Source organism: Ambystoma mexicanum, chromosome 1p (assembly GCF_040938575.1).
Source record: "Ambystoma mexicanum isolate Mex_15411 chromosome 1p, UKY_AmexF1_1, whole genome shotgun sequence".
Classification (NCBI taxonomy): domain Eukaryota; kingdom Metazoa; phylum Chordata; class Amphibia; order Caudata; family Ambystomatidae; genus Ambystoma; species Ambystoma mexicanum.
Genome location: NC_090921.1, coordinates 179,686,941 through 179,712,759, shown reverse-complemented (window position 1 = coordinate 179,712,759; position 25,819 = coordinate 179,686,941). Strand labels below are relative to the sequence as shown.

General features: G+C 47.6%; 1 protein-coding gene across 12 annotated transcripts in view; it reads left to right on the top strand.

Annotated features, from left to right (window-relative positions):
• KDM6B (lysine demethylase 6B) overlaps positions 1–25,819 on the top strand; it is a 2,050,345-nt gene that overhangs the window by 1,971,807 nt on the left and 52,719 nt on the right. For all 12 annotated transcript variants that reach the window (XM_069646240.1, XM_069646239.1, XM_069646242.1 and 9 more), the window contains one exon: positions 17,498–17,624. In XM_069646240.1, the coding sequence (XP_069502341.1) occupies positions 17,498–17,624 (127 nt within the window). The remainder of the gene's footprint in view (positions 1–17,497; positions 17,625–25,819) is intronic.

Genomic DNA, 25,819 nt, shown 5'->3' with positions numbered 1-25,819 from the left:
TAGAGCTTCTGACTTGTGCAGCGATAGCAGGGGTCAGAGTTTTATGGTTTTTGGTGATGGGTACAGTTGTGGTTGGTCCAGGGCAGTGAGGTGTTAGAGGTGATAGTAGAGAGGCAATTATGGTCTGCGATCCATGCGACCTTTGGAGATAGTTGGGTTTACTACTTTCTGGGTGAACCCTAAGTCACTAAGTTCCTTGGTGAGGGTGACCGCAGGTTTGTCTTTAGCATCGTTGAATCCCAGATTGAGGTCTCCTAGTAGAAGGGTTTTCGTGGAACTTTTGATATTACTAAGAATGTGGATGATGTTTTCTTGAGAGTCTAGGGTGAGGCCTGGGGGACGGTATAGTAAGTGAATATTGATGGTGCTGTTGGGGGACAGTGTGAGTTTAGCCGATAAGAGGTCAGAGTTGCTGGTCGAGGAGTGACTGACAAGTCGGAGCTGGAGGTTTTCCCTGTAGATGAGGGCTACTCCGCCTCCTATTCGTTCAGGTCTGTCATGTCTTAGTATTGTGAAGCTTGGTGGTAGTGCAAGTGCAACGGCGGGGCATGATGCTTCATGTAACCATGTTTCAGTAATGGCTAGTACGTCAATGTTATTGTTGGTTATGAGGTCATGAATATCTGATGCATGAGCTGGGAGGGAGCGGACATTGAGGAGGGCACATTTGATGTGAGGTGTGTGTAGTTTGTTAGTGGAAGTGTGGGTGGTGGATGTGTCTGATGAGTTGTGTGGTGATGTTGAGGGCTATGGTTTGGTTAGTGGGTGGTTGTTTGTAGGTTTGTGGAAGTTTAGTGCGAGGGATGTGTTTGGAAGTGATGTGGGAGCTCAGTCTATAGTTTGTGTTCTATGGGAGGGGGTTGTGAGCGGAGTTCTGCAGCCAGTGTGCGAGCTTCGAGTCTTTCTAATCTATACATTATTGTGATGCAGGGTGCACTGGCTGCACCTGTAAGAGGTGAGTGTGTTTTGTGAGGTATCAGGGGCAGTGTGTTGATTTGGATTGGGGAAGGGGCTTTGTGGAGTGTGTGTGAGGGGGTGGTGTGTGGTGTAAAGTTGGAGAGCAGCAAGTGTTGCATGGAGAGTGAGCAGTGTGGTGGTGGCAGCGGCGAGCTTGCAGGAAGCTAGGGCATGATTGTATGCTGGGAGGGCTGGGGGTAGTGGTGGGCACCGATAAATTGGGTTGTGTGGGCCTGGCCAGTAGTAGGCAGGAGAAGATAGGTTTAGAGTGGGCTAAAAAGCATTCTGGGTACAAAAAATGTCGATGTGGCCTAGAAACAGCAAGAGGCACAGTCAACTGGGCAGGTGTGGCCTATGAGCGACTATAAGGTACAATCGAAATGGCAAATGTGGCCTATGAGCGACTATAAGGTACAATCAAAATGGCAAATGTGGCCTATGAGCGGCTATAAGGTACAATCAAAATGGCAGTTGTGGCATAAAACAACCATAAGGCACAATCCAGATGGTGAACGTGGCCTGCGACTATACCACGCCGGAACGCGTTTGAATGCAAACAGGGCACAGATGACTAGAGAACATAGACACGGAAGGCTGGAATGCAGTGTCTGTCAGTGTTAGATGGTGGAAGGAGTTGGTACCTATTGTATACGTGGTGCATACATGCCATATACAAGTAAGGACAGTAGGATAGCGTGCGCGCGTACAACAAGTAGCAGAGTTTTGTGCGTTCGGAGTCCGGTGGGCGAACAAGTTCATGTGGCAAGGTAGTGGGAGGATGTGTTGAAAGGGACCGTTTACCATGGATTATGGAAGGTGGGCAGAGTTTCGCGCCCCACGGCCGCAATGCGGCAAGACAGGCGAAGACAGGATCCTTTGTCTAGATCCTTGGTCCTTTGATCCGGCGTTGGAGGGGCCCGGAAAGAGATGGGGCGGGAGGCCCGATCTGGGTGCAGACAATCTGCTGCAGGCAGAGAGTTGCTGCTAGGCAACAGAAGTGCTTCGTGTGCGCCGCCATTTTGGAGAGCACGCGGCGTGCGGAGCCGTGACGGCTTCAGGCAGAACAGGGGTATAAAATGGCACGTCGGCCCAAATGCCAGCTTTGCTTGGGAGTGAGCGCCACTCTTTCGTGATGCGTATGAGGTAAATCCTTAGATTCTTACCCCAATGGAGCCGCTGGTGGTTGGGTGCTGCTCCTCACGAATACCAGGAGAGCTGAGGAACTGCAAGGGCTCCTGCCCCCGTAGCAGCTGTAGGAAGATGGAAATGCTGTGGCATAATCAGTTAACACACTAAACATTATTTCTTGTTCCATTATGCCGAGTGTTGCGGAGCATTCTCATTCATGTGCTAATTCCTTTCAACCTTAGAGACCCCCTGCTCTTTTGCTGGATAGTAGGACTTTTGATTTTTATCCTGGTGTAAGCGAGGCCTTTTTTCTCACTAATGTATTTTGCTCTGATTTGGATTCTGTGTTTTCTTTGTTTTTGGAGTCTGACAAACTCCATAGGCATCTACTTTGTATTGCAACACACAGCACCTTCAGTGCAGTGTCACGGAGAAGTCCTTTAGATTACTCATAAGGTTTAAATACCTTCTCATGGGTAAACTACTGTTCCCAAGAGTAGTAAAGTGAAATTGACTTTACTTACCTTTTTCCTATGTAGGTCCAGCACACCCAATCTTATGTGGAGTGCTGGGGGTTACTTAGTATCCCTTTTCTTACTTACTCATGTAAAATCTTTTGTTACCCTCACGACTTTATATGGCTGGTGGCAGTGGTTAGATTTTCCTACCATTGTGCTTTCCTACCACAGGTTGAACCCTCAGCTGCAGTGACCCTGGTCTACTTTTTTCGCCATTTCTAGTTAATGAGACATTTCTTGGGTTTTACTTCACGCGCCAAACCAGGTTTAACTCTTTTGTTCCTTTAGCCTTTGGTGGGCTTCAGTACTGAAACCGCCTCTGGGTCCAGTGTGTCTGGCAGGACAGGAAACGTGGGAGCTGCCTGAAACTCCCTGTCCTTGAGTAACCTAAATGCACCCAGTCGTGATTGGCTGGCTTGCTGTCCTTGCAGAACAGCCACCCTGCTGTGTGACTGACAGCTAGGCTGGGCATGAATGGGAAAAACCTGCATAAAAGGTGATGCTTCTTGAACAGAAGACCGAGTCGACCACTGGACGAAAGAGCCGATGAAGGAATTGTGAAGAGAAGCTTGCTGCATCCTCTAACTGCCCGGTGAAGCACTGCTGCTGTGCCTAAACTGCTTTTCCGAATAGACTAGAGATGCTCCAGAAAGGACTTCTTCCCTTGGATTAGTGGGACCAACTAACCCAATGATTAACTTGGCTGGAAGACCTTCCCCATCTGGCTGTACTTCTTGGCTGCTGCTGGAACCTAGTGCCAGGAGTCGAGAAATCCGTAGTAGTGCATCATCTTTAAGCCGGACCAGAGCTCCAGGAAGAACCTGAGGACTCTGCCGAGCAGGAGGACCCAAGCTAGAGTCACCTGACCAAAGTGCTAGACTCAAGGAGCTAAGAAAGTCCAAGTGTCCCAAGATCAGCGGTGGTGCTATTTGCCGGTAGTGCAGTGTCAGAGAAATCCCTTTAGATTTCTCAGGTTTAAATACCTTTTCTTTTGTGAGCTACTGTTCTCAAGAATAGTAAAGTGAAATTGACTTTACTTACCTTTTCCCTTTGTAGGTCTTGCATTCACCATCTTATGTGGAGTGCTGGGGGTTACCTAGTAGTCCCTTATCCTACATGTTGGGGAGAATTTTCAGAAATGGGCTTGCTAATTTCTCTCTACCATAGTGGACCCCCCAGCACTTTTGCGGGACTCAGACTTTTTTCATTTTAACCTGGAGAGAGTGAGACCTGTTTCCCACTCTCTCATGTAGTCTACTGTGATTTAAACACGGTTTCCTTTTGGTTTTGGAGTCTGACAAACTCCATAGGCATCATCTTTGCAAAAAATGTGACACACTGCACCTTTGGTGCAGTGGCACAGGGAAGTCTGTTTCCCAAAGGTTTAAATACCTTCTCTTGGTGAAACTACTGTTTCCAAGAGCAGTAAAGTGAACTTTACTTTACTTGCAATCTGTAACTTTCTAGACCCAGCACACACTATCTTACATAGGGTGCTGGAGGGGTTACTTAGTATCCCCTTTGTCTAGTTTCTCATGTAACATGTTTGTTACCCTTTCTACAATTAATGGCTGGTGGCAGTGGTTTACTTTTTACTACCATTGTGTGTTTTAACCGCAAGTTACGTTCGCAGCTGCAGTAAAGCACCCATGGGTGCCCATTTTGTCAAAATGGCGCCAGTCTTTTTTTTTTTTTTTTGACTTCTTGCTGGAAAGGTCTTTCTTGAGATTTACTCTGCGTGCCAAACCAGGTTTAGTCACTTTGTTTTGTCTTTGCCGGGATTCACAAGTGGAGCCCGCCTTTGGCTCCAGTATGTCTGGCAGGGGCAGGAAGCGAGGAAGGTTCCTGAAACTCCCTGTGCTTAATCCCCTTGGTTACAGGAATGCACCCAAAGGTGATTGGCCGGCTGGCTGGCTGTCCGGCAAGGACAGCCACCCTGCTGTGTGATTGACAGCTAGACTGGAATGAATGGGAGAAACCTGCATAAAAGGCAAGGTTTTTTTGCTTGGAAGGCAGTTGACCACTGGACGAAGAAATTCGAAGAAGAACTTGGAAGAGGCGGTTTGCCCGGTGAAGCCCTGCTGCTGTACAGATGCTCCGAATTTGCCTAGACTGTAGAAGCTCTGCAAGGAAGACTTCTCCCCTTGAGTTGGTGGCACCAATCAACTCCAAAGTGTACTTGTTTGGACATCTTCTGAGAGCTGGCTGTACTTGCGCTGCTCCTGCTGCTGGAACCGAAGTGCCAGGGAGAGGAACACCAAACTCGGTGCATCACTTTTTAAGTCGGACCCGTGCTTGTGGAAGATCATTCGGACTCCAAGTAAGCAGGACTGACCAAACCTGTGCCATTTCAAAAGAGTGCTGGACCCCAGATGCGAGGAAAGCACAGAGTGGTATTCGAGAGTCCTCTGTAGTGCTATTTGCTGAGACGCGAGGAGCTGAAACTGCGAAGTGCCACTGAATTTAAGTTTGTCCTTTACTGTCGCCGACCACCAATTGTGAGTCCCCAGAAGTCCTCCCTCTAGTCCCCATGATTGAGGCCCAGGAACAACAGAGCCACATAGAAACAGAAGTCAGCTGGAACCATTTCCTCTAACCAAAGGCACTGTACAGTCTAAGAGAACTTACCTCTTGTCTTGTAGCCTTACTTAATCTCAGTTGAGACTTGTATTGGTTTCTCCTGTAGAGTTGCTTGCATCATTTACCCCCACACAAGCCTCCCAGCTTGTGACCCTACATTGATTCTACTTTTTCTACAAAGACTTCTAAAAAAAATTGTGCAAAACGTTTACTTACCTGCAAGAAGTGCTTCAGCTCACCTAGACTTTTGCCCATTTGACATTGGCTGGCCTGGCTCCCTAAATTACTCTTCTCTCCTCTGCTTGTGTCTTACCTTCCCTCCAGGAAAGGGTTATTTACTTTGCTCTGGGGGGGTTCAAAAGTACATACCTGCTTCAGAATATGTGTGTGATCTCTTTTCTTATTCTGAAACCTCTTTACTTTAACACATCTCAGTATTGCTCTAAATATACCATTGATATATTAACGTTCAGTGTCCTAGCTATTTGTCACTTGATGGTGTAGGAAGTGTGTGTGCCATTCCAAATGGGTGCTTGTTGATTTAGAGAAACTAAGTGTGTGTTTTTGGGTGATACTATTATTTTGCCCCTTCTGAAGAAGGCTTATTCAAACTGACTGTTAAATACATTAATAATTGTTAAATCAAGAAACCTTGAGTGTAAGTGTTTATTTGGATACTCGTCACTGTGAATCTGTGTAACCACTCTACTGCTCACATTGACCCCTCTTGAGATAAGCCTGGTTGTTCAGCCACACTAACACCCTTTGTAGTGCAGACTTCTACCAAAGGTTGGGGTTCCTGTTGCCAGGCGGTCAAGATTGTTGTAGTGCACCCAACGGGTACTGCTCCAAATCTTGCCTAACAGTCAGAAAGATGGACGGGATGGTCCGCGAATGCGACCCAATGTTGGTGCTATTTGTACTGGAAGAGCATGAAGAGCAATGGACGCAAATTCCCCATATGCCAAACTTGTTGCTACTAGCGGCCAAGGCCTGCATCACAATAAACTAGAAATCCCAGACCCTTCCATCGGAGACCACATGGGCCAGGAAAGCCAGTAAACTATATGAAATAGAGAACATTATGGGAGTTATCCACGAGATCTCTCCGAGAAGAGAAATGGAATGGGCGCCCTTCCTCGACACCTACAAATAACTGACGAAGCAAAGGGGAGGTGCCCTGATGGAGTGCATGAAGCTTCGCCTCAGAACAATACCTAAATCTCGTCTCGTTCCAGGGCGGGTTCGGGGGAGGGGGATATAAGGGGTTTTTCATGGTTAAACGTTAACAAAACTGAAATTTTGTTATCTCATGATGGTACGATTGAGAACGTGTTGTGAACCATGTAGTAAACTGCTTAATAAAATACATTTTGGGGGCAAAAGAGCCCAAAGGGCTCTTAGCGACATTGCATCTAGTGGGCTGCGTGCTGTGAAGTAAAATTTTCATATTAATGATAAATGTTCCTGAACTGTCAATCCCAGAACTTTTTGCTTTACTTGTGGATTATTTTTCCTTATACCTCCAGTGAGTGGGAACCTTTTCCCACAGTCTTTTACTCTTTTTTTTATTTTTTATTGGTGTCATTTTTTCGACTCTTTCCATATTGCCTTTTTAATTTTATCCTCTGACAACCTTTGGCACATACTGCCTATTGTTGCTGGGTTGCCCTTTGAGCTCCCCTTTTATCTTTCTCTGGCTACCCTTGAGAGAACTACAGTTCCCAAGTGTAGAAAGGATCTTTGGATCACTTTTACATTTTATTTGGTGAAACAAGCACACCCCACCTTATGTGGAGTGCTGGGGAGATGCATTGTATCCCCTTTCACACTAAAAAGGTAACAATTCTGTTACAGGGACAAGCTTACTTTTAATGGCTGGTGGCAGTGATACCTTATTATTAATTAGGTGCACCTTTACCGTGGGCTGTGTGCACAGCCCTGTTAAAGGCACCCATGCGTGCTCATTTTACAAAAAAGACCTAGTCTTGCTTTTTTGCCATTTTAGTGTTTCTTGTCCTCCCTTCCCCTGGCATCCAGGGTGGGAAAGTCCTTTGTGTGATTTGTATCTTCGGCGGGAGTCCCATGGACTCCCCACCCAGGCTCCAGTCTCTGTGAAAGCAGGAAGCGAGTGAGGAGTCCAAAACTCCATAGCCTTTGCCTGAATGGGGACAAATCCCAGTGGAGGGGCTGGCTCTCCTGATTGGACAAAAAGACCGCCCCTTGTTGTAAAATGCAGGGAAAGAATGCAGAAGTTGTGCTGTAGTTCCTGTGCAATACTCTAAACCTGGAAGCTGAAGACCACTAAAACCAAAGGCGAAGAGGATGATTAAGAAAAACGGCTGAGATGATTTCCAGCAACTGGAGAGCCTGCTGTGTAACCGGAGCCTACTGTAGCCATTCCTTCCAGTCGATCTGACGACTCCGAAAACGATGACCCAGAGCCTGTTGAGACTCACTAGACTCAAGAAGACCTGCATATTGAGCCATCCCACGCTGTGCTGCGACCTTGTAGGGCTGCAATACCCTAATACCATGGGACCTCGAGCATTGTGCAGTGCGCTGTCATCCGATTTCCGAATCTAGCTGACCTTTCGTGGTCAACCTGCTGGATCTCCGGAGACACGATTCGAGCCCGAAAAGTGCTGGATCTTTGTAACGACAAGTATCCGACCAGCGATATTCTGTTTTCTGTGCTCCTGAAAAGGTGCCACTTCCACAGAGCCGCATCCAGACAAGAGGAAAACCTTGCCTAGAGCCTTCCCTGTTGATCCCTGCTGCAAAAACCCTTAAAAGGTCCTGTTTTCAGTCACCACGACAAAGAATCCACCAACCAGGTTTTTGGCTGCAGATCCTGGAGTCATCCTGCTGCAAAATCCTCTATGATGAGGTACTGTGCTGGTTTCGGTATTTACCTTAAGTCTCTTGTGATTCCTGTGTAGTTGTGTGGTGTTTTCTGTGATTGTGAGGCCTCTTGTCCAGTTCACCCAGACTCACTGCTGGAATCCTCCTAGGGTGTTTTCTGTGAAGCCCCTAGATCCTCAACTAACTCGAAAGTAAAATACTCACCTGTTTGAACAGTCTTCGTTAGGAACTCTGGCTTTTGCTACTTAAAAACCTATCCTGACCTTCCTGTTGGACACTAGACCATAGTGACCCTCCTTCTGCCACTGAGAACACTCATGATCCAAGAATAAGGGAAAGACTTTTAAGGGATTGCGCCTTTTGCCTAGAAAAGAGAATACATGTTTAAAAGTGACTTACTTGTAAAAGAAGTTGGTTGGTTACTAACTCTGAGAGCGCACAGATAAAAAAAGTTCTTACTTCTCCAGCATTGGATCTTTCATAGATTCAGATGCTTGAATAGCCCCCGTCGTCAGTCTGGGAATACTCTGTGATATAAATAATTATTAAAAATTAAATTTATGTACATTATTTCCATAGAACACACAATGTAGATTGCCCATCATAGCCTATGAGCTATTCAATTGTGTAGTCCCTCCACCTCACTTTGGTCCTTTATGGCCCTAACCAATGAGGTGGCAGACCTTAAGCTCCGCCGCCAGGCAGCCATCTTCAAATTTGGAGCCGTGAGTAGATTACTTGCATGATAACTGCCGGGTGATGGAGCAGCCTCAGGGGAGGCGGGTGGGTGGGCGCATGTGAATCTATGAAAGATACCAATGCTCGAGAAATACAGTTACAGGTAAGTAACTAAAACTTCTCCAGCATTGGATCATTCATAGATTCAGTTGCTTGAATGGAATACCAAGCAGTTATGCCATGCCCATACATTATGTACATTCTGTAGATCCTTCTGCTCGCCTTACTATGCATCAAGTACAGGTTACCTTATTAGGGAAGGGGGTGTGGGGGAGAGAAGGCTGCTCCTACCTTAAGCAAAGAGATGACGGAGAACTGCTTGGTTCACCATTGAATGGCTCATAGGCTATAATGGGCAATCTACATTGTATTTTCTATGTAAATATATATATATATATATACACACACACACACTCGAAGGGATTGTGTCATCCGACGTATTCCTTATCTTTGATAATACGTTTCCAGCTTGCTGGCCTCGGAAATTTTTTCTGTAGAGGGCGCTGCGCATCGATGTCCCTCGACAGCCACCATATCGGCACCGACGTCATCATGCCCATAAATAGCCACGCGCTGCATCCGTTGCTCAGTTCCGTTTTTCCGCGCTTCGTGGGGCCTCCAAACGTCGTTGCTCAGTTCAGTCAGGATAACTACTATATTTACTCGAATAATACCTTCTCGTTCTCGATGGCATCTTCATTGGAACCGACGACGCCGCGATCCGGCTTCAAGAAAAGTCGAGACTGCGGTAAAAAAATGTCGATAACGGATCCACACAGGATCTGCTTGTGGTACTTGGGATCCGAGCACCATTGTTCGGAGTGTGAGGACTGCATGTCCATGACGGCGAAAGCCTTGAAGGAGCGCAAGGTGAAGCTCGAGAGAGGTAAGTCAGTCAAAACCTCCTCGAAGGTTTCTTCGGCTGAGCCGAGGCATTCGTCTCCTTGCCGTCAAACATTCCCATGCTAGATCTCGAAGTAGCTCCCACCATTCGTCGAGATCGACACTCAAAAAGAGACGTCGAAGATCCCCTTCCTCGTCGTCTTCTGTTTCCCCAGAAAGGATCTCCTGTCCCACTAAACACAGCTCTCAAGCTGAGTGGGAGGAATTCGGAAAGAAAATGTTAAGCGTCTTCGAGAACGCGGCCTCAACTCCCTCGAAGATAGCTGAGGCGGTTACCCCGGGTGAAAAACCCAAAAAATCAAAACGCAGCGAGTCGCAGCAACCGGCGAAACATTCTACCCGAGAGCGCCACGAGCCATCGGGTAAGAAGGCACCATCTTCGACGCCGTCGCCGAAGATTCCTTCGACGCACGGATCGGCGCCATAGACGCCGTTGTCAAAGGGTTCCTCGACGCATCGGTCGATCGACTCGACGCCGATGAAAGAGAAGACCAAGGCCACTCCACAGCCAACAGTGATTCCAAGGGCCTCCGGCATGACGCCGAGACTGTTGTCAATGTCCTCGAGTAGGATCCCGATCCTCTCGAGTTCTTCGAGACCCCTTCCAGTTTTTTTGACGCCGTTCTCGACGCCTTCGAAGCCTGTCACATCGGCGTCGACGACATCGACGTTTTCTCGCCCAATAATGACGAGTTTGGCTCCTTCTGCCTTAGAGATAGGCTTTACACCATTTCAGAGGTCAGAGTACCCTGGACTATCTTCAATTTATGAAGAGGGGGAAGATTCTGACCAGGAAACATTTGGGTTACAGAGGACCACACTGCCTATTTCAGAGGATTTCACCTCTGAGGAAAGAAGGCTGAAGGACCTACAGGAGTCACTACATGAAGCACGTGGGCTGGACACTTCCCCAGAAGTGGAATTTGTTAAACCAGACCCAGGGGAACATGCCAAAACACCCTATAGAACCCTTATGGCAAGAATTATTGAATTTATGGGTTGGTCTGCGCCTTCACCTGTTTTTCAACAGGATGACTTAACAGACATATTGGACAAAGGTCCACAGGAGGACCCTGTGGTCCCCTTCCATGCAGCCTTACAGAGGAAAATTACATCTAATTGGGAAACTCCTGAAGTTATCCCTGCGGTCAATAAAAGATTGTCAGCCAAGTATAGGGTAGCGGCTGCTGACCCTGAATACGACTGAATACCCTGAATACGACTCCAGAGAGCCTGGTGGTTCAAGCGGCAACTTCATCTAGCAGTAAGACCGCTTACCCTACTGTCCCACAGGATAGAGATGACAAGAGGTACGATTCTATGGCGAAGAAAGTCTTCTCTGCTTGTAGTATGGCGTTGAAGTCCATCAACGCCACCTGTACGCTCGCCAGGTTCAGTCACACACTATGGGAGTGTGCTTCATCAGCGGCTGACTGCATACTCGAAGGAGAGGAAAAGGAAGCCTTCCTTAACATTATTAAAGATGGCAAAGATGCCATGTGCGAATCACTTCAAACTGGCATCGATTCCGCTGACAGTATCAGCAGGGTCATGGCGGCAAGTACAACAATCCGCAGGCATGCGTGGTTGCGAAAGTCTGGCTTTGCTCCAGATGTACAGGCCATACTTTTGAATATGCCCTTTGACGGCTCTTCACTATTCGGGAAAAAGGCTGATGACAGTCTGGAAAAGTTGCAGACTTCTAAAGCAGCAGCAAAATCTTTAGGAGCTGCTATCCGCCAAACTCCTTTTCGCCCCTCAGGAACCTCTGGGAGAGGGAAGTCCTTTCGCTATTATTCCGGATTCGGGAAAGGCAGAGGACAGCCGGCTCAAAGAGGCCAAAGGAGATCCACCCGAGGTGGATGGGTCAAAAGTACTAAGGCCGCAGCAGCAGCCGGTGCCTCTTTACCCTCGGCATCTGCATCAGCCGCCCCCAAACCACTCTGAGGCCTTCCCACACAATACACCTGTAGGGGGCAGGTTAACTCACCATCTGACGGAATGGCAGGCTATAACGTCAGATGCTTGGGCATTGGAGACAGTTGCCCAGGGTTACTGCCTACCCTTTCTACACATTCCTCAGAGTCATCCACCGGGGAACAGCTCTCTAAAAGTTCCAGATCTGCTCCTCTTGCAGGAAATTATAGACCTGCTAGAGAAAGGTGCCATAGAACCGGTACCTGTAGCGGACAGGAACAAGGGCTGGTACTCCCCGTACTTTCTCATAACAAAGGACGGAGGACTGAGACCCATCCTGGACTTACGAGAATTGAACAAGTTCCTCAGGAAGGACAAGTTCATGATGGTAACTCGCTCTCTCAGATCCTTCAGGCCCTCCAGCTCCAGGACTGGCTGGTATCTCTGGGCCTTCAGGATGCTTATTTCCATGTGCCAATCCATCTCAAACACAGGAAATACCTGAGGTTCGCAATTGGCGACTCTCATTATCAATTTCGAGTTCTGCCATTTGGGCTGACCTCCGCCCCGAAGGTCTTCACCAAGCTGATGTCGGTAGTGGTGGCGAGTCTAAGGAGGGAAGGGATCCACGTCTAGCCCTACCTGGACGATTGGGTGATCTGGGCTGTATCTTCGGGACAGGCCCAGGCCCAGCTAGATTATGTCTGCCATTTCCTTCACAGACTGGGCTTCTCCCTCAATTAAAAGAAGTCACAGATGATACCATCGCAGAGACTCCAGTTCATTGGAGCTGTCCTGGACACTTCCCTGGGAAAAGCCTCGCCACCAGAGGTGAGGGCTCAAGATATTCTACAGATGGTCACCAAGTTTCAAAATGCCCAACGTCTCCCAGCCTTCGACTTTTTGAGGTTGCTAGGCCTCATGGCATCCTGCATCTTCCTTGTGCCAGAGGCTCGCCTGAGAATGAGATCTCTTCGGTGGACACTGAGAATCAGTGGTCGCAATTCTCAGGGAGAATGAGAGATCTCCTCCGGATTCCGGACAAGGTAGACCGCGACCTTCAATGGTGGGCCTATCCAGAGAACATCTTGAAAGGAGAACTGTTTTGGCAACCATGGCCGGAGATATCAGTAGTCAGACGCCTCACTCACGGGGTGGGGAGCCCATGCCAACGACTTGACCATCAGCGGTCGTTGGTTTCCATCGGAGTCCAGACTACACATCAACCTGTTGGAGCTGAGAGCGATCAGACTAGCGCTGAAAGCTTTCCTGCTATCAGTACAGGGGAGAAATGTCCGGACAACACGGTGGCCATGCACTACCTCAACAAAAGAGGAGGCGTAGGATCACTGGCACTGTGCAGAGAGGCGATGCAGCTCTGGTTTTGGGCAATCCAAGAAGAATCGCTCTATCGGCAGTCCACCTAGCCGGAGAGAAGAACTTGACAGCGGATGCTCTGAGCAGGCGAGTGGGAGCTAGCTCAGGAAGTCCTTCGCCCTTTGGGGAACCCCTCGGGTGGATCTGTTCGCCACAAGCACCAACAGGAAGTGCGATCTGTTCTGTTCAAGGGAATTTCCCCCGAGAGGAGCTCTAGGAGACGTGTTCGTAGTGGACTGGGAGTTTCCACTCCTTTACGCGTTCCCACCAGTCCCTGTTATTCCTCAAATGATCAGGAGGTTGAGAAGATTCCGGAAAACCATGATCCTAATTGCCCCGGATTGGGCCAGGAGAACGTGGTACCCGGACTTTCTAGATATGTCCATCTGTCCTCCAATCCGTCTTCCACTCAAAGAGAATCTTCTCTCGCAGAAGGGAGGTCAGGTTCTCCATCCAGACACCAGAACCCTCAACCTTCACGCTTGGCTTCTGAAAGGGTGAGGTACAAGGATTGGGATCTCCCCGATGACGTCATGGAGGTGTTGCTTTCGGCCAGAAGGCCAGCAACAAAGTCTTTATACCGCTGCCGTTGGAACAAATTTTGCAGCTGGTGTAGGGAAGAGAATATCGACCCTGTTTCATGTGGTACACCAACAGTGTTATCGTTTCTACTCTACTTGGTAAACTCAGGCCTTCAAGTTGGCACTGTAAAAGACTATCTCGCAGCGCTTTCTATCTTCAAGCGCACTGCGGAGGAACCATCGTATTTCAAACTTCCTCTAGTGGTACAATTTCTCAAGGGATTAATGTTTATCCTCCAAAACCATTCCAGGTTCCCTTATGGGACTTAAATTTAGTTTTAAACTTCCTAATGGGCACTCCATTCGAACCACTTCACTCTTGTGTGCTGAGATTTCTCACGCTTAAAACTGTCCTATTGGTAGCACTAACATCTGCTAGGAGGGTGAGCGAGCTACAAGCTCTCTCCTGTAAACCCCCACATACAATCTTCCACAAGGACAAAGTTGTCCTACAGGTGAAGCCTAATTTCCTCCCAAAGGTGGTTTCTGAATTTCATATAACTCAGAAAATTACCTTACCTTCGTTCTACCCTCCTCCCCATGCGGGGAAGGAGGGGGAAAGGCTACATAGGCTGGACCCAAGGCGAGCTCTCGGCTTTTACATCAGCAGAATGGCTATGATCAGGCAAGCAGACCAACTGTTTGTAGGATACTCAGGTCACAAGTTGGGACTACCCATAACAAAACAAACCATCTCCAGGTGGATTATTTTGGCCATTCTGGAATGTTACAAACTGGCAGGGAAAGAGCCACTACAAAATCTCAGGGCTCATTCAACCAGGGGTATCACAGCCTCTTCGGCTCTCCAAAGAGGGATACCGGTCCGAGACATATGTGCGGCTGCCACATGGTCGTCCGCACATACATTCACAAAATTTTACAATCTGGATTCCTCCACTGCTCAAGAGACCAGATTTGGCAAGGCCGTATTACATTCGGTCAATCCCTAAAGGGATACATAACATTCTCACTCCCACCTCCAATTACATGCCACTGCTATGGGAGTCTATCAAAGATAAGGAATCCGTCGTAGGACACAATCCCTTCGAAGAACAAGTTACTTCTTAACTGGTAACGTTCTTTCGACGGGATGTTCCTCTGACGTATTCCTTATCGCCCCTCCCAACCATCCCCGCAGTGATACTTCCCTTGTGGTTGCAGTTTATGCTCCTTCAAGGTCAATAACCATTTCAGGCATGACTTTTCTTATGCTACAAAACGGAACTGAGCAACGGACGCAGCGCGTGGTTATTTATGGGCATGATGACGTCGGCGCCGATACGGTGGCCGTCGAGGGACATCGACTCGACGGACGTCGACGCGCTGCGCCCTCTACAGAAAAAATTTCCGAGGCCAGCAAGCAGGAAACGTATTATCAAAGATAAGGAATACGTCGGAGGAACATCCTGTTGAAAGAACTTTACCAGGTAAGAAGTAACTTGTTCTTTTTTATAATTCTTTAAATCAGAGGATTCCCAGTCTGACGACAGGGAATTTTCAAGCATGTGAATCTATGAAAGATACCAATGCTGGAGAAATATAGTTACAGGTACGTAACTAAAACTTACCGTGAATGTGTGTTGCACTATTCTGAAAAGTATATATGAGGTTATTACTCACCTGTGAATTGGTTGTGCCTCTTCACCCAAAAGTAATGCTCTTGGTTTCACTTTATTATTCCCGTTAGGATAATTGTATGAGCTTTCCCCAACTCGGTCTTGCTTCCCCTGACTTGTGGATAGACTGTCTAGAATAAGTCTGCATTAGGTTTTACCTACCTAGAATAACCTTGAGTCATTTATAAAGAGTAACACTGGGCTTTTCTTTCCCTGTTCTGTTTTAGACAGACACAATAACAGTCTTAGGTTTCTACCGTCCCCAAGTTGCTGAAGGCTGCTTGAAAAAGTATATGGGTTTTACTTACCTTGAGTTAGCTGTGTCCATCCTAAAATAAGTTACACGAGTTACTGCTTATCTCAATCTATGTTTCACTGATCTCAAAAGAGCACCTGTAATTGAATATTACATCCTTAGGTTTTACTCGCCTAGTTTAACTGTGTTAACACAAGTAGTTACAGGTTTTTACTATACCTAGAATAAGTGTTCCTCTATTCACAAAACGTGTTTTGTCCAGTTGACTGACTGATGTCTGGCTGAGCATCATGGTACAACTGATGAGGTTTTCTACTCTGGTATTACTGAATGCAATCTGAAAGTAACCATTGGTTTTACTCTCCATGAATTGGTGTGTCCTATACTGAATGTGTTTAAGATGGTTGGGCTTCCCTAGAACTACTGTTGGGTGTTCCAAATAAGGTTATATGCTTTTTAGAATGCGTTTGACTTTAACCAGTACTTACCCCAAGAGACTTAACTTGGCCTAATTGTATTTAAATAAAAACTTAATTTTGTATAATACTTCTGGTTGTCAGTGTTTCTATTGATTCATTTGTGTGTTATAGATTCTTTGTACCAGTCTACAGCCCTCTCTACCTCCTAAAATAAGCCTGGCTGCTCTGTCTACCCTACTATGAACTCAGGTGGTACAGCCTTATAATAAGAGTGGAGTCTTGTACTGTCTCAGTTGAATGGTTTTGATTAAGTTTGGTAGAACTTCATAAGAGATGTCCTAACATGCTGCAAATGTGAAACACAGGTACCTTTTAAAGGGTATGGAGGAAAGCAGGATGCCAAACAATAAAGTAAAACATGCAGAACAGGATTCCCATGATTAGAGCAGAAAAGAATGAGTGGACAGAGAGGGGATTAATCATAAAAACGGATGCATCTCCCTAACAGGCCTTCTATAAATCTGTCCACTAAGCTAGAGTATGGAAAGTCAGTCCTAACATGAACTGATTGGTTGTCTCCTCTGCACAGTATGCAAATAAACAACTTGTGTTTGGATACTCTATATGCTGTTCATTTGATAAGAAAATCCTACTCAGAGTAATGCATGTGAATGCAATTACGTGAGAAATGGCAAGAATAGTTGAGGTTGGAGTTTCCACTTTTACTGGGCCCCATCTTCGCATGATGTACTACTTAAGCAATAGAACCCGAGCGGCGGGGGCATTACCTACTCAGTTAATGCCCCGGGGCCCATAGGTAAGGACCCGAGCTCGGGTCCTTACCTATGGGTCCCGGGGCATTACCAGAGTCTGTAATGCCACCGCCGCTCGGGTTCTATTGCTATTAGTATCCCAGCCCGCAAAATTTGCGTTTTGGGACAGAAAAAAAAACGACCAAGAAAATGGCCACCCCCATGGAAAGGGAAAACTGAGTCCGTTTTCCCTTTCCATGGCGGCCATCCAGAGTGGACGCACTGGGAACACAAGTGGGAGTGGGATGGGGGAAAAGGAAAAACAAAAAAGTAGCTGCGTCCCCGGCGGGGGACGAGGGAAGCCCCCAGCCGTGTGGAGGCGCAGAGCGGGAATGGCCCCGCTCCGAGTCTCTACACGGCTGGAGGCTTCCCTCGTCCCCCGCCGGGGTTGCAGGATCAAGAAGGTAAGTTGGGGTGGGGGGGGGGCGGGAGGGAGGGGACGGAAGGGAAGGAAAAACGAAACTTACCCAAGTCCCCGACGGGGGGGGCTCAGGCAGCCTCTCAGCCGCGTGGAGGCTCGGAGCGGGGATGACCCCGCTTCAAGCCTCCTCATTGGCTGAGGGGATGCCATGCCCCCTGCCGGGGACAAAGGCCGTGGAATCCCGACTGAGGGATTCCTGGCCGGGTAGGGACATGGCGAGAGCCAATCAGAATGCTTGTTGCATTCTGATTGTCTCTCGCCGGGGTACTAATAGCGAAGAGAATGCATCTTATATGTTGAAGACTTTTGTTCGATCTGATATGTGCTTTGTAACCATCATGGCAGATGCTCACTGTTTTCTACATTGCTATGGCACATTCTCACTGTTTCTACTTTGTGCACCCCGCAGGTACAGCCTGATGCAGTCTCTCAAGCATTGTCAGGTTCAGCGGGACAGTCTCCTCATGTCTGGAAAGAAGCTTGCTTACCAAAGCCGTGTGAAGGATGAACCTGCCTATTACTGCAACGAATGTGACGTGAGTTCTTAAAGCCAAAGTTGGCTAGCGCCATTTGAAATGTTTTTGTGGCGTTTTTGTATTCTCTGTATATTTGATTACCATTTTCATACAGTTTGCACAGTGGTCCTGACAAATGGTTTCATGAAACATAACATAGATTCTGCTGTTTTCCCACTGACTTTGTAAGCGGTCTGATTTCTTTTCCTTCGAGATTTTGTAACCAACTCCTACAACCGGTAGACTTGGTCTTGGAGCGAAGTTCACAAGTTGCTTCTCGTCCAACGTCTGCCTCCATCCCAGTGAATTTCTTTGACATTGTGAACACTCCATCTCTAGAACTGGAAGTCATACTAAAATATGAAGTAGCTGTCATTTCGTTCAGACCACTGATATGCATGGCAGAGTTGCTGTGTTCTGGAACTACACGCCTTAAGCCCAGCACTGACGAATGACCCTAATCAAAGCCATGCTAGGTCGATTTCCACAGCTAATGTCAAGTGGATTCCAAGAACAAATGTTTCTTTTGATGGTAGCTGGTTTCCTTTTTTTGTATACAGACTTTCAACAATGCATGTTTGAAAGTTTTAGAGCGATGCTTGGAATTGTTATACAACATGCAATTATAGAGCCTAAAACTGCAATCTGTTACTCCAGGAAGTTGTGTATATACGTAGTGCTCACTCCACTTTTTAGTGCAGTGACCCTTTATTAGCCGACTGTTATTCCCATGCCAAATATGGTTCTCACACAAGCTCTTGTTGACATAGCAAATTATGCAGCGTCCTGCAACACACAAAACTGCTAAATATATTGTGGTATTAGTCGTTCCTAAAATAGTGATTTCTTGATATTGTAATGCTTAGTCTCCTGTAATTTTCCCCCTGTAATGCAATGTATTGTTGACTATGTATATCCAGAGTGTGGTCTGCCAAACTCCCAGACAACCTCAAGTGTGGCTGGGCCATGACAATGGCAGGTATGCACTGGACAAATGTCACACCCTTACATTAGCCTATTTCTGGATCCTCATTCCAGCAACCACCTCAAATTTCTATTAGAATTTGGCATTTGTCGTTGAACTGCACCCTTTTCTTTTACCAATAAAGTAAGGGTTGGTGGGGGTGACCTAAGGTGAAAGGAGGAGAAGGGAAAATAGATTGCTTTGTTGGGCTGTCCTAGCACTAGGATTGTGTGTGCGGTTTGAGACAATACAACATGCTCCAATGCAAAAAAACAAAGGATTGGTTTTGATAAACCTCACTGACCAAGCATCTGTGCATTACTGAAATGTGGCGTGGTGCACAGCCTTTAGGCTGCCAAGATGGATGGTAAGAATGCATGAAGCCCTGAATACTGTATGATGTAGGTGTGAAGTTAGGTGGCTCAGATCTGGCTTCTCTGGTCTGTTAGGTTTTTTTTTGGGAGTTTGCATACACCGCTACTTCACAAACTCCTCTCCCCTATGTTGTATGTGGTTCTTGAACCTGAAGATGGCAGGTCACAGGGAGAGGGCTGAGTGAATTCCCAGGGAGCTACATCAGTTTTAGGACCCTTACTCTTTACAGAAAATGCACTGCAGGTTTGAAGAGATTAAGTCTGTTAGGGACGTGGTGGGAGGGTGTTGAGATGGATTTCCAATATCCACCCTGGGTGTGGTTTTTGGGAGGCTAACCTTGTTATGGTGAAAAGGAAGACACTGAAGACTAGCCAATCCAACCAATCTAAGGTAGCAAGACTTGGTCTCAGGAGGGTTGTGCGAGTGGTCTAGGACTACATTGAGTCCGTACAGGACAACACCAATTCAAGTTAGACGGGTAAGTACAAAATACACAATGATCTATTAGGCCTTTTAAAATGCACACTTGGCATGTAAAACCTGTAGTCCAACATTGTAACATGCTTTCTATAAAACAGATATTTCTCCAGCATGGGGTCTCGCATAGATTCACATGCTCTACCTAAACCCCTCCTCTGGCAACCATCTTCAGATTTTTACTGCACGTTCAAGTCTTGGAAGTCCTCGTGTTTAGCTCTCGAGCTTTTACTGCGTTTATTTGCTTTTTGGAAGAGTATTACTTTATTTTTCGGTCAATCGGCCCTTGTGCTCCATCGATCATCCTTCCGATTAACGGCCACGTAGACCTTGTCGGAGGAGAAGGATTCAAATCCCCTGTTGAAAATTTGCTCCAGCTGCGGCTCGCGGAATTTCTTTACGGACGACAAGCATTCAGAGTGTTACTGCCTGTACCCGACGCACAAGGAGGAAGATTGTGCGTTTTGCCAGGAGATAGCTCCTCGCTCTATGAAGTTTCGGCACAGGCTGCTGAATGAGTGGCTACAGGCCAAGGCCCCAGCTCTGGGTGGGTTCCAGCAGCATGCCTCTCCCGGCTCCAAGAAGGCTGAGCGGGCTTCGAAGACCTTTTGAAGGCGCCCTCCCGTGGGGGGGTCCAACAAAAGGCTAAGCACTGAGAGTCCCCTGCCACCGGAAGCACCGTTGCGACCGGCTCCTTGGTGGCCAGAGCACGTTCATCTCCAGCCTCCGTCACCAATCAACTGTTGGGGAGAATTCTCAAAAATGTACCAATTCCCTTCACCTTAGAGACCCCCAGCAACTTTGCTCAATTTTGAGGACTTCATTTTTTTACGTGGAGAGTGTGAGCCTTTTTCCCACTCAGGTATTTTGATACATGTGTTTTCTTTGGTTATGGAGTCTAACCAACTCCATAGGCATCATCTTTTACAATTGTGTTCACAAAGCACCTTCAGTGCAGTGACACCGGGAAGTCTTTCAGATTTGCCAAGGTTTAAATGCCTTCTATGGGATCAACTACTGTTTCCCAGAACAGTGGAGTGAAATTGACTTCATTTAGTCCTGCAAATGTCTAGATCCAGCACACCATATCTTACAATAGAGTGCTGGAGGGGCTACTTAGTATCCCCTATGTCTAGTTACTCATTTAACAGTCAAATGTTACCCTTTCCTCTCAGAATGGCTGGTGGCAGAGGTTTTACAACGAACTACCACGATTTTTCCAAGCCGCAAACTATTCATATCTCTGGTAACGTCAAATCGCGGGAGCCATGTTTTTCAAGATGGTGCCCCAGGCCATCGTTGCTAAAAACAGGTCCCAGTCTTCTTTTTTTGGCCATTTCTTTGTGGAAAGGTCCTTCTAGAGTTTTTCTCTGTGCGCCAAACTAGGTTTGGTCTCTTTGTTCATTCACCTTTGGTGGGCTTCAGGAGTTAAACCTGCCTTGGGCTCCAGAGTGTTTGGGGTTAGGCATGAAGTGTGGGAGGTGCCCGAAACTCCCTGTTCTTAGTCTCCTAGGAGACCCAAATGCACTCTGTGCTGATTGGCTGGCTGACTGTCCGGCAAGGACAGCCACCCTGCTGGGTGAGTGGAAGCTAGGTTGGAATGAATGAGAGAACTGAATAAAAGCCGAGTCTCTTGGCTTGGAAGGCAAAGTTGACCACTGGTACGAAGGAACCGAAGAAGAGCTTGAAGAGGACAGCTGCTGCAACTCCTGAACCGTTGGTTTGCCCGGTAAAGCCCTGCTGCAGGTCCGAATCGCCAAGTTCACATCTGGGATAAACTGTTTCCCAGAGTGAGTAACGTGAAATTGGGTGCTGGAGGGGTTATCTAGTCCCCTGTGTCTAGATACTCATGTAGGAGTCAAATGCTACCCTTTCCTATCGAAATGGCTGGCGGCAGTGGTTTTACAACGAACTACCATGATTTTTCGCAATGGCAAACACCAGTAGCTAAAAATCGCGGGAGGCATGTTTTTCAAGATGGCACCTTAAGCCCCTTTGTTTAAACAGGTCCCGGTCTTTTTCCGCCATTTATTTATGGAAAGGTCCTTCTGGAGTTTTGCTCTGCACGCCAATCCAGGTTTGGTAAATTTGTTTGATCGCCTTTGGCGGGCTTCATGACTGAAGACCGCCTCTGGCGCCCGAGTGTCTGGGGTGGGCAGGAAGTGAGGGAGGTGCCCGAAACTCCCTGTGCTTGGGCTCCTAGGAGACCAAAGGCCCTCTGGCGTGATTGGCTGGCTGACTGTTCGGCAAGGACAGCCACCCTGCTGGGTGAGTGGCAGCTAGGCTGGAATGAATGGGAGAAAACTGGATAAAAGGAGTCTCTTGGCTTGGAAGGCAGAGTCAACCACTGGAACGAAAGAACCGAAGACGAGCTTGAAGAGGATGGCTGCTTCAACTCCTGGACCGTTGGTTTGCTCGGTGAAGCCCTGCTGCAGGCCTAAATCGCTAAGTTCATCTGGACAGAGAAGCCCTGTGAGGACGACTTCTCCCTTTTGAGTTGGTGGGACCAATCAACTCTACCCATAGCCACCTGGATACCATTCTCGGAGCTGGTTGTATTTTCCTCATTGCTGCAGGAAACCAGATAACCAGGGAGAGGGACTCCAGTTTGTGTGCTTTACTACAGCTACCGGAATTGAAGATTTGCCAAGTACCAGCTTTTGGACCAGTCCCCGTGCAGGTGTACCCCGACGTCCTCCCTCTTGTCCTCACGACTTAGGCTCAGGAACAACGAGATCTGCAGGAACTGCCAGGAACAGAAGTCTTCAGCTGCATCTTTTTCTTCATTTGAAAGGTACTGTGAAACAAGACAGAGTACTTGCCTCTTGCAGTGAAAGTGCTTGAAACTTTTGCAACTAGCAGGCCTAATCAGCTTGTGACCCAACATATCATTCTTCTGCTTACAAACGACTTCTAAGAACATCTACAGAGACTTTAGCGTTTACTTGCCAGAACCGTTTTTACCTATCCAAGACTTTAGCCCATTGACTTTGGCCTATCCTATTGAATTGAGTTGACTCTTCTGGTGAACTCAAAGTATCTGCACTGTCTAAGAAATTGTAATTCTTTTATGTTCTGAACCTATTCTTTTTTGCTCCTCCTTCAAAGTAGTTTGAATGCCTCAGAAACCTAACATATTGATGTATATTTAACTGCCTCCTTCTAGTGAATGTTTTACAACTGACTGTTGAATAAATGAATTAAGTGTTTAACCAAGAAGCCTTGAGTGTAAGAGTTTATTTGAATAATTGTGATTGTAGACCTCTAAATAACATCCTTACAGCTCACATTCCCTCTTGAGATAGGCCTGGCTGCTCAGCTCTGCTACCAAAAACCGTGTAGTACTGACTTAGACGAAACAATGGTTTTGCTTAGACCTGTAGTCAGTTGTGTAGTGGTCCCAAAGGGTACTGCATACAAACGCTGCCTAACAGTGAACATTGTCATTGAGGGAACCGCTTCGTTGGTCGCGGTGCTCGTTGACGAAACCGTGAACATCCTGGGAAGATGAGGCGTGCGGTGCACCTAGACGTTAGTTTGTTACTGCAAAGAGTCAATGAAGAACTTTGGCCCAGCAAGGGTGTTGCATCGTCGGCGTTTGGCATCGGCGGACGGGACCTCGGCTGTCTTCAGTAGCTTTGTCGGCGTCTCTGCAGTCTTTGGGTGCCGGGAAACCCACCGGCGGATTCTCCTCTGTCATCGGTGGCCTTAACTTTCTCCGGCAGGACGAAAGCAGTCAATGGTGATGCGCAAGGGAGTCCTTGGATCAAATGTTCTTAGGCAAAGGGAGCAGTGTGGCTCTGGTCGGCGACGGTGGACGGCTGTTCGGGGCTTCTTTGTTTTCCTCGGCGGTCCCCCTCTCCGATCGGCAGCCTTTCGAGGGTCTGTCTACCAGGGAGCTTTCGCAAAGATCAGCTGGTGCACGATGGTCCCTCGTAGCTCGTGAAGAGGTCTCCTAGCCAGGTCCTCTCTTGGATCAGTTTCTTGAAGGCAGAGCAGCTTTCAGATTAAGTTGAAGGGCACATCAGTTTACCCTTTTCCGGCTCGGCTTCGAGATCAGTATCAACTTCAGGTTCTGAACTATTTCTAGCAGTGAGAGGCCCCCCCAATATACTGTTGATATCCCATTCACTCTGCTGGGTCACACTCAGGCAACCAGTCGCTCAGAAGGGCAGTCAGGCAGCCAACCAGGCTCACAGCGCATTCAGGCCATTCTTCCCCACCCAGACCCTCGTAACACGGAATGTGGATTCAGACAGGCACTCTGCCATTCAGAACTACACAAGCATTCATACCAGTTTCGGGCAGGGCTGTCTCAGTCATTGTATCAAACACCAGATACTAGTCACCGATAACACGGAATGCATATTCCTCACACACTCCATTCACCCAGGTCCCACCCCACGAGCGTACCCACAACATAGTCATTGGGAAGGGTCCAGCCCGTATGGCCTGGACTACCCCACACTACCATATTTGGAACTTCCACTCAACAGTCAGGGGGAAGGGACAGAGTCAGGGCTTCCCGGGACTTCGGGAAACAAGGTAACTGGTGATGGAAAGCAAGAGGCCACGGGGGCCATCTTGTCACCATCAGAAATCCACTGATTCCAATGACGGGGCCTGGGCATCCCAAAATGGAGGACGCTGAGGGCACCAGTCAATTCAGTACTGAGCTGCCACCAGCCCGTACCCTGCTCTGTGGGCCACACACGGGTGCCCAAAAACAAACACTGGGAGTACAGGGTTGTACTCTCACCAATGTGTGCCATAAGGGTATCCCAATGGTCTGTTCACCAAACCAAATGCAGGAAGAGCCGCACCACCAGGAGTCCCACATGAACTCCTGGGCGGAAAACAAGACAGAACACATGTTAAAAAGCAATAAAGGACAATGATTCGGAGGCCCTGCCCCTCCGATGCATTTCCAGCATCACAGGAAAAATACAATAACCTTCTGAAAGTCCTTGAGACCACAAGGGAAATTAACTATCGCACTGAGGAAAGGGCAAACAAAGACTTTTCATACTAGGCCTGGCGACATTTCTTCTGATAGTGCATGGAAATTGACAATAAAGGGGGGGGGGGGGGACAAAAGTATTGACTATCATACTAGGCCTAGGGGCAATTCTGGTAGTGCAAGTGCATAGGTTATGGAAAGGGGAGAAGGTAAGACATGGGAGAAGAAGAAAGGACTGAGAAACCGTGAGTAAGTGAACAGGAGAAGCAGATGAAATTCAGTGATAACGGTCAAAAATAACCAAGGTGGAATGACCACCGCCATGTTTCAAAGTCCAAACGGACTACATTATGATGCAAGAGTCCAGAATGTGCATGCCATGATGCAAAGTAATGGATGTGGACAATATGATTAAGGAACACAATGATTATGTAGTGATCAAAAGGTCCATTGTCAGAATGTTAAGATTCTGGGGGGTGGTGAATCAACGTGAATCAAAAAGTCAATCAATAGCATCAGCAACATAGCAGTGATGGAATCTCCATAATGCGGCCGTCAGATACAGACTGTGGTCAAGGCGGGGTTTGTTGAAGCAGACGAGGTATTGCTGCTGTATGAAGAGGGAGGGGAATGAATATTGTGGTGGCAGAGATGCTAAGGTGCCAGGAGTGAAAAAACCAAGGGAGGGAGGTGGGGGGGCGGAGGAGGGAAGGAGTGGCAGAGGTGGGTTGAAGGAGAGGCAAGGGAGGGATGGGCCAGAACACCATCAGTGCTGGGTCAGGGAAGAGTAGATAACATTATTCAGGCAGGCAAGCACATACATAAGTGGGGAGGGGGGGTGCAGCTAGATATGACACAGGCAGGCAAGCAGAAAGGAGTCCGTCACAAAACTGACCTTGGGTGGCAGCAGCCTCACGAGGGGGCATGGACAGGCCCCTGAGTCCGGCCAGGTAGCGGACAGCGGCCATAGTTGTGGGCCTTCGATGTAAAGGGCCGGCTTCTGCCTCCCGGTTGCTGTAATTGGACTACAAATACCGAGGCAACCAATGGGGGCGGGAGCAGGCAAAGGCAACAGGCAGGCATACTTAGGGCAATGTGGTGCGGCCATCTTGGAGGGCCAACGAGGTATAGGCACATAGCAGAGTTCAGCAGTGAGGAAGAAAGCAAGCCCACAGCACAAGGGTTTTGCATGAGAACAAATTGGTTGCCAATTTGGATCTTCAGGGCATTATTTCATTTTCACCAATGGTAACCATAAGGGCAGAAAAGTGCAGCCCAAACAATGTGAGTTGTGAAGGTGAGTGAGGCAAAGTGGAGCCCAAAACTGGGTCCGGATCCAGATGAGGATCTTTGTTGAAGCCAATGGAGTAAAGTTGCAAAATGAAAAAGTATATGGTATTTTGGTAGACGAGGAAGGCAGTTGGTTTGGGGCATGAATAC